The following is a 13,679-nucleotide window of genomic DNA, read 5'->3' as shown; positions in this document are numbered from 1 at the left end:
TACTACAAACAAAAGAAGACATCCAATACATTCATAATCACATTAAACTTGAAAAAAAAAATATTGATATCGTATTCATTCATATCCTTTCTATTTACAATCATCACGTTACTATATATACTTGTATAAAGTACAATACATCTACCTGTATGTCAGCAACTCTGGAACATAACGAGTGTCAACATAATCAATTCTTCAGATCGTGGGCTAACAAGATTAGAAACGGCCAAACACAACTCGTTTAACATCTGCATGGCGCTATTTGTCAGTCTGTTCTACTGCATGTCTGCTGTTTCTCTCAAAGCCTCAGTCGGCTGCAGACTCAATACCGTACAGATCATACAACCCCCACTGCTCCTCAGATATGAAACTGTCTGGCAAGTGCCAATGTACTGTATCCGTATATCTGTTTGCTTGTTTAAAATGGTAAGCTATGGAACTTGTACATGATTAAACTTACCCTATGCATGCCGTCCACAGTGCGAAATCTTGGAAAACCTGAATTTTCTAAAAATTCCTCACTTTTTTTTTTTTTTTTGCACACTCCATACATTAAAATTATAGTTCCAGATAATGTTCTTGTGAAACAGACGTGTATTATTATTATTATTATTATTATTATTATTATTATTATTATTATTATTATTATTACACGCATGAAAACAAAAATTCCATTACCAGCTACCAAGTTAAAAACGTGACTCATTCAGCTTTTCTTGGTGTTGTTGCATATTTTGGTTATATTTAAGTAGTGCTATTGCTGTTTGTTTTTAATGGGTGGCAGGAGAAACTGTCACGTGTGTGTGTTGGGGGGGGGGGCGGGGGGGTATTATATTGCTTTTTTTACTTTAAAATGACGTCACGGACGTGTCAGTCCGGCAGGCAGGTGGTTAGTGAGAGCGGGGAAGAAGCACAGAGATGCAGAAAGATGCTGTGGAGAATGATGCTATTCTGATAAGCTCGACCTTTTTTTTCGCTCTGTCTCTCTCTCGCCCGCGCGTAAGGTGTATGTCTCGACTTCTCGAGCACATTCAGCCAAACGAAGTCAGTTAGATGCACACAGTGGCGTTTAAGAAAAGTCAAACTACATCCCAACTGAGAGTCGCAATGAGAAGGCAAGTGCTGGAATCATCTGAATGAAGTGGGTGTAGACATTTATTTCACTTCACTGAAACCTATTATTATTATTATTATTATTATTATTATTATTATTATTATTATTATTATTATTATTATTATTGCATTTATTTACATATTTAATTTAAAAACCGAAACCCTTACACATCTGAAATCAAGGAGACGCCTGGGACTTGAGTGATGGTACTTTATGATTCTTTACCCTCTCATGGTTTTCTAGCAACACTGGAATATATTTTCTATCGTTTTAAAATGAAAGTTTAAATGACACGACTGCTTGGGAGTCAAAACGACGTCTAATAACAATATTCTGATTTAAGGACGACTTGTATCTGCTGAGGACCAGCTGCGCTGAGAAGACTTTAGCTGAGCGACGCAACTGCGTTCTTCCAAAATACACTGACAGAAACAGAACTCCAACGCTGAATCGCCCCGATTTCTGTTGTTTTTGTTGAGGTTTTTTTGTCCTGTTGTGGCTAAATATATAATTTTAGAGATAACTCACGCTTGAAGTCGTGTCTGGTAAAACATGAGCATGTTCTTGCTAGCCTTTTACCCGGAATAAAGCGTTTTACTCACCCCTTTTCTGTGGGTATACCGAAATCCGGGATATATATAAATGGGTGTCTACCTGAAGAGAAAATGAGGATAAAACAGTTCATAGCACTAAGGTAAGACATATTTGAATATATCTTTATTTAGTGTACTGTATTATTATTATTATTATTATTATTATTATTATTATTATTATTATTATTATTATTATTATTATTATTATTATATAATTTCTGTAAAGCAACTATTTTGTATATACATAATTTAGATAGATATTATAATTAATTAATAGTTGCTAAACAAAATTAAATAAATTCATTTGGTCCAAATACAGCCTCAACCCCCATTATATTAATTATAATTTTACATTGCTTTTGGGTGGGGTAAACAGGTATAAACTCAATGCTACCCCCAAACGCATTATTTTCAAACTATTCTAGCAGTTTAGGCTACAGGTAGGAAGTAAATTATAAATCCAGTTTCATGTCAGCGGTTTGACAATGCATTCCTGCTTTATTGCTTTTAATTGAAATTTAATATCGTGTTTCTCAAAGCATCCACATTTCTTTTGATGCGAGAGCTACACTTGCATTCACAGAAGCGGAGAGTATGGAATTGTGGAGATTGAACGCATTTGGGTGCTTAATAGCCTAATTTCTTAACTTTCTTAAATTATCATGTACATAATTACTGTAAGTTTCCACTGGGGGCCGCTGTTTTCACACGCTGAACCCAGAACCCCCAAATGGATTGAAATGCTATAGAAGACAATATAGCCAAATGACAGTGCTTATAAGTAATGTAGGACTTGTGTAAAAGCTGTGGATACGGTATACATTACTGGCATATTGACAGAAACATATTGGACACACTGCAGCATATGCGCCTCAAGCATGACATACATATTCAGTATAAGCCACACCGTGAGAAAGAATGCAAAACTATATGTGTTGATTTTCCACTTGGATGGTCAAAACGATTCCTCGCCGTAAAGACTGCACAGCACTGTATATATTTATTCAGCATTCCATATGAAGTTTTCATTTTGGTGCACATGTTATTTGTTTTTAATACTGGCACAGTCTTAGCACCATTCATCAATATATGTCTGTTGCTACAGAAGGATCATGCCTATTTTCGTAGTTGTGGTATGACGTTGCTGCTTTGCCTTTTGTTTGAGTGTTTATTGATTCAAACGTCACAATCGCCGTGTACAGAAACCCATGGATCCATGCTGACACCCATGACTTGATTTTGTTCATTTCTCTTCAATGCCACACAAGTGACTTGTAGTTTACACTTAAGCTAATACTCTACTACTATTACTACTAATAATAATTTTTACTATAGACTTACATAGCGAACAGCACCAGCAATGTGTTGCAATGCAGCATTCATTTTAACAATTGGATATGGGGGGCTCCCGAGTGGCGCATCTGGTAAAGGCACTCCGTGTGGAGTGCAGGATGCACCCTATAGCTTGGAGGTCGCCGGTTCGAGTCCAGGCTATTCCACTGCTGGTCGTGGACGGGAGTTCCCAGGGGGCAGCGTACAATTGTCCGATTGGCCAGAGTGGGGAGGGCTTAGGTCAGCCAGGGTGTCCTCGGCTCACCACGATCCCTGTAAACTTGGCAGGCGCCTGCACGCCTGCCTGCAAGGGGCCTAGAGCTGCGTGGTCCTCCGACGCTGTAGCTGTGAGGTAGCTGCGTGGCGGGGCTGCAGAGTGAAAAGAAGCGGACGGCTGACGGCACACGTTTCGGAGGGCGCATGTGTCCGTCTTTGTCTCTCCTGAGTCAGTGCGGGGGTTACAGTGCTGAGCCAGGCTTACGAATTGGGCATTTCAAATTGGGGAGAAAATGGGGTAAAATACAACTGGCAATTCCAAATTAAAAAAACAAACAAAAAAAAACAATTGGATGTGATATATCTATCCAATATATTTAATATTAGGTATGGTTAAGATGCCCACCCATATCGGCTTATCATGTTTACTCTAGTTCATGCTGAGTGAATACAGTACGCATTCTGTACAGTTTCTATACTCTTTATAGAAGCACACTCTGTTTTTCCCCAGTAGCTGGTGATTCCAAGTGCTGATGTTTGCTTAAAAAAAATATAAAATTAAAAAAAAACAGCTAGTATAGGCTGATAAAAAAGACCAGAACAAAACTAAATAAATAACAAATGACAGCATTTTTCTTTAAATGACTAAACATGAGGAAATCAGAAATCAAAATAAATACATTGTCATCTTAATCTGCAAAGTATTTCATGTATGATGACGCTGCTTAATTATGACTGTTGGAAAATCTTCGTTCCTGCTGACTAATGCTCTTAAAAGACCAGCGAAAGAGAAAGGGGTTTAAGAGCAGACACACTAATGAACAGTGCCAGCTTTGCATTACTGCCCGCCAGTAGATACAACTTGCTTGAATGTAGATTGTAGCCAACAGCAGACTATACGCACATCTTGTGACAGCTAAATCACCCAAAGGTCCACACAATGTGGGCCAGCATGCAAAAGGAGCAATGATCTGGAAACTGAAGTTTAATTGCACTGCAGGAAACCAGCTACTGCCTTTGCAGGAGACACCGAAAGCTGTATTTACTGAGATTTGACATACTCCAACGTTTTCCTTTCCATGCAATATACTTCAAGATAACTGAAATGGCTGTGGAGTGGTATCAAATAAAGCACATATAATAAACCATAGAACACACACACACGCACGCATGCACGCACGCACGCACGCACACACACATGCACACACTCATATATTCCACAGCAATTTATAAATAAGGGCTGTTTAACCCTTTAAGTGGCAATTCCTTTTTCCCTTTTGTCATAATTCTGTCCCCTACCAAATTATCTCCATGCAGTGACACTGCAGTGATAATGCAAGGGTTCTGTACTAAGGGGTGATTGCAGCGCAAAAGCAGATACAAGGTATCACAAAGGTATACACTAACAAATATATACTGGCACTCCATTGCATTCTAATAGTGTGTGTACCGGGACCTCAATATCTGTAGCTGCCAATGATGTAGTCTGCCACAGCAATAGTTCTTTCATGGTCTGTTCTGGGTTATACAATGGTATAATAGTGGTGTTGGTAATTTTCTAACTTTTTGGAAAGGCATGTGTTCTAATGATTTTCATTTATAGCAAGAGTTTTGTAGTGTAAATACAGCCCATTGGCGCTTAATGGGTTTATGTCTATTGCTGTGAGCACTGCAAACCCTGTTTTTTATATTTGGTTCTTTTTTTTTTTTTCGAGAAAGACAAGTTGCGAGTAGAGTGAACAAGCACAGGGTATGTTAACACAGGCATGTCATTTCACACAGCATAGGAACTAGGTCTGCATGACTTCTTACAGTTATGTTACTGTATGTCTACTCCTTCAGTGTATGATGTATGCTATCTGATAATATGCTGGCAACAGCATTGCTCAGATCCCCACATCGGAGTCACTGTTGGACCAAACTGGGATCCTTTACGCGTGATACATTTTTAATGAGTAGAATGTTCTGGAGTACATTTCTTTGTAGGCATGGCTGCGAAGGTATATTGTTTTGGCTGCAAGTTACAACTATAATCTCTATCTCAGTGTGCTAAAATGGCTTTTACCAGACTATCAGTGACAACTGATAAATATTGTATACATGGTTGAAGTAACAAAATGTACCTGGTAAAGATTTACTCTTTATTGTCTTTTTTTATTACCCAATATGTAATTTTTAAAAAATTATTATACATTTTTTGTATTTATTATTGTACCCTAACACACCTGAAGTTGTTAGTGCAGGTACTTGATCACTCCTATTTTTAAAATTTTTTTTTTTTGGAAAAAAATTAAATAAAAATTCCATTTTGTGATTATAATAGGAATTAACAGGTCCATGGCCTGTTTAGAGACCTTTAATACCGCTACTCTGGGGAGTTTAATACTCTGAAACATGAAAATTCAGTTCTAGGCGCGCTTACCATTTAGCCCACATACTTGCAAGGCAAGAAAAGAAGGCTTGAGCTAACCTGTTCTTGCACTGATGGAAACGATCCTTTCTGTAAATATGAATCTCCCTCTGCAGGATCCAATATAATGGTCCTGTCAGTACAAGAGCCACAAGGGAATGCTTTGTTTGTCTTCTCAAGAACACTGAGATCTGGCTTTAAAAAATACAACCAGCGCCAAAGCATGCACTCTATCATTTTCTCCCTGCATTGATCCTGCACAGATTTCTGTGCTGTTGGCAGTGAGTGAGCGCTGGCTTCTACAGTTTGAGAGCGGCATTGAGGGCCATCATTAAATCCGAGTGAGATCAATAAAAGGGAAAGCTGAGCTCTGATAGCATATTTAAAGAACGCACTGTTATTCTGCACAGCGGTGATCTGAGCATGCAGCCGAAATACAGTGTAGAATATACTGTGCTGTCTACATGTGGAACACCTCAAACATTCAGTGTTTGCTAGCTGGCTCAAACTAGAGCTCTTAATAATGTACCGATATGGTATTCAAACACCCACACAATGATAATCCATTAAAACATCCTTTATACATACAGCTTCATAAAGTCCAATGAAACCTGCTGAATAATGTTACGTTAACATATTGAATGACGTACCTCTTCATAGTTTTCAAATACTTAATGAACAACTGACAAAAATAGCTGTACAGTTGGGTACAAAATGATGCCATAAAAGACAATCACTCCATAAAATCTAAAAGCTGTTTTAGAGCGATTGCATTGTAGGTATCGACGTTAGCTTTAATTCTGTATTTCAGAAATTTTTTTTAAAAATCCATGCAGAAGATGCAGAATGTTTCTTGGTAATACTTTGTATTGTGCTTTTGGAATCTTGAAGGAATTAAGTCCTTGTTCCATAAATCACTTTTTTTTTCTTTTAGTCTAGTCAGAAAAGCCATTATGGTTGAGATTTTTCTTTCTGTGTTTGACAAATGGGAACTCAATATTTTCTCTATTATTTTAAAACTACAGTATGCCCTAAGTTGGCACTAAAATCATTTTCAACAATATAATGCGTATCTATGTGGAATCAATAGAATCTGCATGAAATATTAATAATACTGAAACAGCTGAGATTTGCTGACGAGCTGTGCAGACGGGGGAACAATAGAAACGCACAAGTCTCTGAATTCTTTCTATAATTCAGATGGATGCTTACTGTGAAGGATAATCAGAAAGTATAGCAAATGCTAATTTCCCTGCTAATTCACGGTAGATGCATTCTGTTTGCTACAGACTGTCATTACTGCCTTTTTTTTCAGTCTCAGGCGGCAACTCAAACAGACATCATTAGAATTTCTCATAAAGCATTTGCAAATGCGATCTCGGTTTTACACTGGAGTGTCTGAATTTCCTTGGGATTTTAGTTATTGTTGTATTAAAAAATCTTGCTCGGATGCACCTTTAGTTGTTGTATCCTTCGGCTCTATACAGTAATCAGACTACTGAAATAAGTATTTTGGTTTGCAATCACTGTCACTGGGCACACCTTTTTTTCCATCAGCTTTTTGTTTGCAATATTTGAACTAGTTTAACCCAGCTGTTGTGGCAACATGTCTCTTTTGATTTGGCCATATACTCATATAGATCAAACCGTTGATTGTATTAATTTGTTTGAATAAGATGGTCCATCTTAAATGCATCTTGTTTGCTACATGAAAGTTTAGTGAGTTCAATAGAGCAGAAATAAATAAGAAAGAAATAAGAAAATAAATAAGCTAAGGACTGTAGAGGAGAATTGAAATATTGAAGTAAGGACTTCCATCTTGTTTTGAAGGTAGTCCTGGAGAACTGGGAAGGATGGGTCCAAATGCTGAAGGAAAAAAAAATACTATTTGTGAATTTTAGTGCTAGTGTTGAGGAGTTAATCATATGTTCTGGTAGGTGCTTCATGCAAACTTCCCCACAAGGCAACGCTGATAAATGATATGAGCTTAGAGACCATGCATGCTACGCAGCCTTGAATTTGTGTCCACTGAGCATGGAATTTGTAACCAGAAACTCTTTCCACTTAAACCAGATTTAATTCCAGGCTCTCAGAGATACACCACCTAGACTGCATTACAAAGTCTTTATTAGCTCAAATGAGTAGAATAGAAGGTTAATGAGAGTGTAGCATGGTGGGACATAGGGATTTGATATTGTAAACTTACTGTATATACATACCTTTTCAAATGTGTTATTGATTTTCAATTAAAAGAAGGTTTGCATTGCAGCATTCTGACCTCGTCATTTGTATAATCGTACATTTTAAAGCTGCAAGGACTTGTTGGTGAAGCTTTTTCTCTAGGGGGAATCTTGCAGCAAAATGGTTTAGTTTCATTATAGATGAGTGACTGATGACAGTGACTTGCTTTGGATTAATCCCTCGAATGCAAAACAAGAGTAGCTGCCATGCACAGATGCATACATCTGCTTACAGCACTCTGAGACAAATTGTAACACGCTGCTAGAACTATAGGGAACCAGTGTGTGATGAGATGGGACCATCAGAAATTTGGCGCACACTTACAAGAGACTGTGTCAATTATACTGGCTTTTTTTTCCCTAAACATTGGTGAACCTAAATTAATCCATCTTTTCTTCAGGGAAAATTGTTGGAAACTAAACAGATAGTTGTGAAAAACAGGAGGAAATCTGCATTTTTTTGAGTTTCTTGATCATTGACCGTGGGGGGAGTAAATGGGAGGGACTTGTCAATATGTGCTGCCAGATACCCCGCTTCCAAATCTTGACTAATGTGGCCAACGATTAGAATTTAGGACAGGGATACGTGAGATCCTACTTTCAAATCTTAGCTCTGCTTCTCAATTTCCATCAATTCAGGCATTCAAATGCATTCTAGCTGCATTCTTCTTTAAAAGTTGCATTGTTCTGGGTGTATTTCCTCCAAAGTATTGACGACGTCAATCTTATTGAGATGGGATTAGCAAAATGGAGTTCTCTAGCAGTGCCAAATTCATAAAATGAACATGTGCAGCCTTTGAAAATCTCCCCCAAATAAGATAAAATCTAGAGAAAACAAATGCATAAAGAGAATATAGACTAAAATGCCTGTTCAAAAGACCAGCTACGTTTGAGTTTTCACAGCATTTGAATGCATTAACATTATGTTTGCTAACATCCATGAAAGTAGTGTTTGACTTCAAAGGCATAAAACAAATGCTGTCATTATAGCTCTTCTAATCTGTTGTTGTGCTGCTTGATTAACCAGCTTTTTATGCAAGTGTCAATCCCCTCACAGCTCTCTATGACTATACCTGAATAACAGTGGACATCAAAGGTCCTGTGACATAGACCAGATCAGAGGCCGACACCAGCAGGCTGAAGATCACAGCACTGTGCTTTAACTGGCTCCCTACAGGGCCTCTATGTTCCAAACCCGAATCTTGTTTCCTGAATATCAAACCACACCGAGGACAAGCAAACTGCTTGGCGGGGTGGGCGGTGGGGAAGAGCAGAGCATCTGAAACAAACACATTTCTGTCTCTTGTGCCATACAGTTCTGAAATGTATTTCGTTTTTTTTTTTTGGTTTTCTCTTTAAATAATAATAATAATTATTATTTATTCCTTAGCAGACGCCCTTATCCAGGGCGACTTACAATTGTTACAAGATATCAAATTATTTTTTACATACTATTACATTATTTTTTACACATTATTTTTTTTTGACATACAATTACCCATTTATACAGTTGGGTTTTTACTGGAGCAATCTAGGTAAAGTACCTTGCTCAAGGGTACAGCAGCAGTGTCCCCCACCTGGGATCGAACCCACGACCCTCCGGTCAAGAGTTCAGAGCCCTAACCACTTCTCCACACTGTATACTGTGGGGTCATTTTGGAAGCCCTCTTTACACTGTGCAACTTGATTGGGATTTTGAATTGCTGTGGAAGAGGATGGTGTGGGTGGCACGCACTGGTGTCATGTGAGGCACCATGGTTTGTAATTGAGCTGAGGGTGTCTGGGGCTCAGGTCATTACAACAGCTTTGTGTACAAGTAGGTGCATATTTTTGTGGTTTTCTGATGCCAAGGATCCCTCCATTTAAAACTGCATATTTGCTTATTCTGGGCTTGGCACTACATTGACACCCATACTGTTAACAAGCTGTCTTTATGTTGAGCCTTTTGCTCATCATAGAAAGCCATTTTCTAAATACAGAAGATGCTCAATCATCCAGTTACCATTAGAAACCAAATTCCATTCATTTTGGGTGTTATGAATGGTGCTGCATATATCTAGTGTGAACTGGGCTTTGGCATTTCTGGAGCTAGTCCAAATACTAAGCCCTTGGATTACTGTCTCACTGTGTGTCGATGACCACCTGTGGAGCTTGATTTGCAAGCCTAAGCAATGTTCTGCCATTGTGCAGTAGGAGATTTAACTCATGATGCAAATTGAACTCATCGGCATACTGGAGACAACCTTATTAAATATTTGATTTTAATTTGAAGTAGCGCAGTGAGAGGGAGAGTGAGACCCACAAGCTGTGATGATGCGGTCTAACCCCGACCTCATCACTAACTTTTTTATTGTTAAAAACATTAATACTGTCTAAATAATTATGATAATGAAAAAAATATATATATATACGTATTGTATTCACGGTCCCGCCCAGCTTTCTTTGGGTTATCAGTAAAGAAAGAAAGATGCACATTTTGTGTTACCAGTTGTTTGTTGGCGATCTGCTTTCTGCTGTGAAAAGTGATGGGTGCACAGATCTATTTTCATGTAGTCAGTTGAATTGGCTTTTTAAGCAGAAGTAGTTTTTTTTTTTCTTGTTCTGTTCTTATTTAACTACATGTATCTTACAAACCGAAAGCTTTCTCTGCAGCAGGAACTATCACAGTATGTCAAAGCTGTTCTTGCATCACACTGAATGATACAGAATTGATCACGAATGCAGTTGTGATGGCTCCCTGTGATGTAAGCTTGAATAACCCATGGATTAAGAGAGATGGTCTTTTAGCCTAGTGGATAATGTGCTTGCTTAGCAACCACAAGAATGTTGGTTTGACTCTCACAATCTGATAACCTTGCTATACTTTATATTGTAGCTGGTGTCTGGTAGACTAGGGGTATCCAGGGCCTGCTGTGAAGGAATATATCAGCCTGCATGAAAGCACACAAATACGTTAGTGAATACCGATGGGTTTCCTTGCTAAATTAGTCCCTGTTTTCAATCACGAAAATCATGCGATAGATTTTTTTTTATTAAAGCTTAGACTAGACAACACTACTACTTTATACATATTTTTACACTGCATTCTTTGGTCTTTTGAGGTACCCCTGCCCAAAAATTAGCTTGCCGATAAGTGGAGAGGCTGATGGTAGGGATGGGCAGGGGTGCTGGGGTGGAGGATAGCTGCCCTCCCCCGTTAGACAAAACCAAAGGCTGGGGAGGAGGTGAACTCTGGGGCACAGCAGGGATGTAATGGATAGAGGTAAGATATAAATCCCTTCCTTGCCGATCATTGGACGTATCGTTTACCGAAAGGCAAATAAGATACTCGCTAATCGACTGACGATTTGTTCTGGTATTGATAACGTAGATCGGAAATTGGAAAAGTTTGGTTTGGCCTTTGCACACAACAGGGCTCAACCGTGGGAGCAAGAAGCATGAATAGAAAGCCTCCCTCTCTGGGGTTTTGAGGCTAAACTGCTTCTTCGGTTCTGTGTTTGTTCTACAAAAGGCATCCAGGCCAAGCAATCCTTCAGTTTCATTCCAACATCATAATATTTTTACAATCTGTATTAAAATGTAGTAACCAGCAAGTCATGTCATACTCGTGTGTTATCTGGGTGAAATGCCAATGCAATGAAACAAGGGATGGGGGAAAAAAGCAAAACATTGTTGTAGTAGACAAGATTGCATTTGAATGGAAGGCAATTTCGAAGTGCCCCAGTGATGCAGAAGATAGACTACTGCTCTCCTGTCAGCTGAATGCTTGATAGCCCACGAAATCACAAGCAATTTAATGTAGCTGTTCACTTGAAGCAAATCAAATTCAAATTGCCCCATGATCTTCAGACCTCAATATCAGAAAGGGCTTCTGTGTGAATGTTGATAGCAGACATTTGGTTTTTCTATCCAGATTCCCACAGCTTATTACAGAAAGTAGGTCACCGAGATATGCTACGGGATTGAGAGTCACGCATGGCAAAGTCTTAAAATCAGAACCTCTGAAGAGTTAATAAATATAGTAATTAGCAAAAAGGAACCGCAGAATTGGAGTAGAAAATGGGAGGCCTGTGTAGGAAGGAGGATGGGATACTAAAAAATTATTAGCTGAATTGGTAGCCATGGACTGAGGTTTCATGAGGTGTCTATTATATTTGTGTGGCCATTGGCTATATCTGGTGACCTAATAGAAAGTCATTGAAAAACGTGTAGTTTAAATGTTCACATATTGTTCGGCATTATGTGCCCAGCGCATATATTGATTTCATATGTTTTCTTCTTGTTTTGGTTTAATTGCATGTTTCTATGAACGCTTGTGGCCCTTATTATACATGCTGAACTCCTTGTTGGATTGATCTCTAGAGGCTCACAATGGTGAGGGATTGAAACCAGCACATATGCATTTTGATAACAAAGGGTTCTCTAAAACATCCCCAAAACCCCACACTCTGGCTATTAATAGATCTATGAGCGTAAGGGAGCATAAGATGAGATGTTTTTAATTCTTTCAGCACTCACTAACTTTATAGTACAGCTACAATAGGATAACTCATGAAATAGTGTGTCGTATACTGAAAAATGTATAGGTGACCGGCGACCCTGTGCACCGCAAGCGAGTGGGAAAACCACAATGCAAAAGAGCCGGGCTCATTTAACCTTCTCTCATCTCACCGACAGAGGACTGGGCAGAATCTGTAACGGCTGTGTATCACACAACGCTGCCCATAACATACATATATAAGCAGTACATACAGTATATCACATTACTTTACTTGCTTACTGTTTTTGAGTGGAATTCCTGTTCCTCTAGAGCAGTGTGCAGTTTTGAGATCTGCAGTGTTGAGAGGGTTAAGTGGAGATTTCAGTTGGAATGCCAGAGCTAATAAAAACAGTTGCAAGTGTAATAACACCCCCCCTCCACACACACTTCCTCCAGTACATGTATTGCATGTTTGCCCCCAGCCCGCATAGAAATCATGTGCTGAGAACACAGGTTGTAAGGGGGAACCTGCGATGAGCTTCTTTCAGGCTGAAAGAACAGAAAGGGATTCAAGGCAGGCTCTCGCAGATCACAGGAATAATGTGCAGAATAATTAAACATGCAATGCTCAGCAGCATAGTGGCGGTGATCAAAAAGACTGAAGTTGCCCATGGAGAGGAAGACCTCACAGCCATATAAACTACTGGCACAGCCACCATGCAATCTGTCGAGGTGCAAAACCTGGCTGTACATGTAGACCTTTTTTAATGACTCCTGCTTCTGTACATAGGACCTGTGTAGCAGTCACTAAGAAGGTACAGTATAACCTGAAGATACTGGGCATTAATACTCCTGCTGGAATATCCTGTTGTGTAGAATTGCATTCCATTACATGTACAATATACAATGAAAAGTATATATACTCAGGCATTCAGAAAAATGTGTATCATATCAAAATAATCTGACATGATTTGTACCTTCTTAGATTAGTCATAATTGTTCCTATTCAGTGCTGATGACAGTTAATAAGCAAATTGCTAGATTGGTACTGTAGTAATCAGACATGATTTATTCATTACACAAATGTAATATTAACTCACAATTATAACACACTACAATCAAGAACGAATACAGCTTTTGTATCCAAAAACGTGAAATATATGCTGTATTCAGTAGCGAGTGGGCTGTAAGCAAGTCCTAGTGGTGTCTAGGCAACAGGAATGATGCTGAATACAGATAAGTCCCAAATCTTAAGACATTGCTGTTGCTGTGTTACTCTGTAGCTAAACTGATA

The 13,679-nt window shown here is 38.7% G+C and overlaps 1 protein-coding gene across 2 annotated transcripts in view; it reads left to right on the top strand.

Moving 5' to 3' along the window:
- Window positions 1-895: 895 nt before the first annotated feature.
- The window catches only part of LOC117963584 (adherens junction-associated protein 1-like), a 30,216-nt gene continuing 17,432 nt past the window's right edge, over window positions 896-13,679 (top strand). For both annotated transcript variants that reach the window (XM_059002476.1, XM_059002475.1), the window contains exon 1: window positions 896-1,808. In XM_059002476.1, the coding sequence (XP_058858459.1) occupies window positions 1,780-1,808 (29 nt within the window). In that variant the 5' untranslated portion in view covers window positions 896-1,779. The remainder of the gene's footprint in view (window positions 1,809-13,679) is intronic.

Source organism: Acipenser ruthenus, chromosome 27, assembly GCF_902713425.1.
Source record: "Acipenser ruthenus chromosome 27, fAciRut3.2 maternal haplotype, whole genome shotgun sequence".
NCBI classification, from domain to species: domain Eukaryota; kingdom Metazoa; phylum Chordata; class Actinopteri; order Acipenseriformes; family Acipenseridae; genus Acipenser; species Acipenser ruthenus.
The sequence above is the reverse complement of the archived record's forward strand: the minus strand, read 5'-3'. Positions and strand labels throughout refer to the sequence as shown.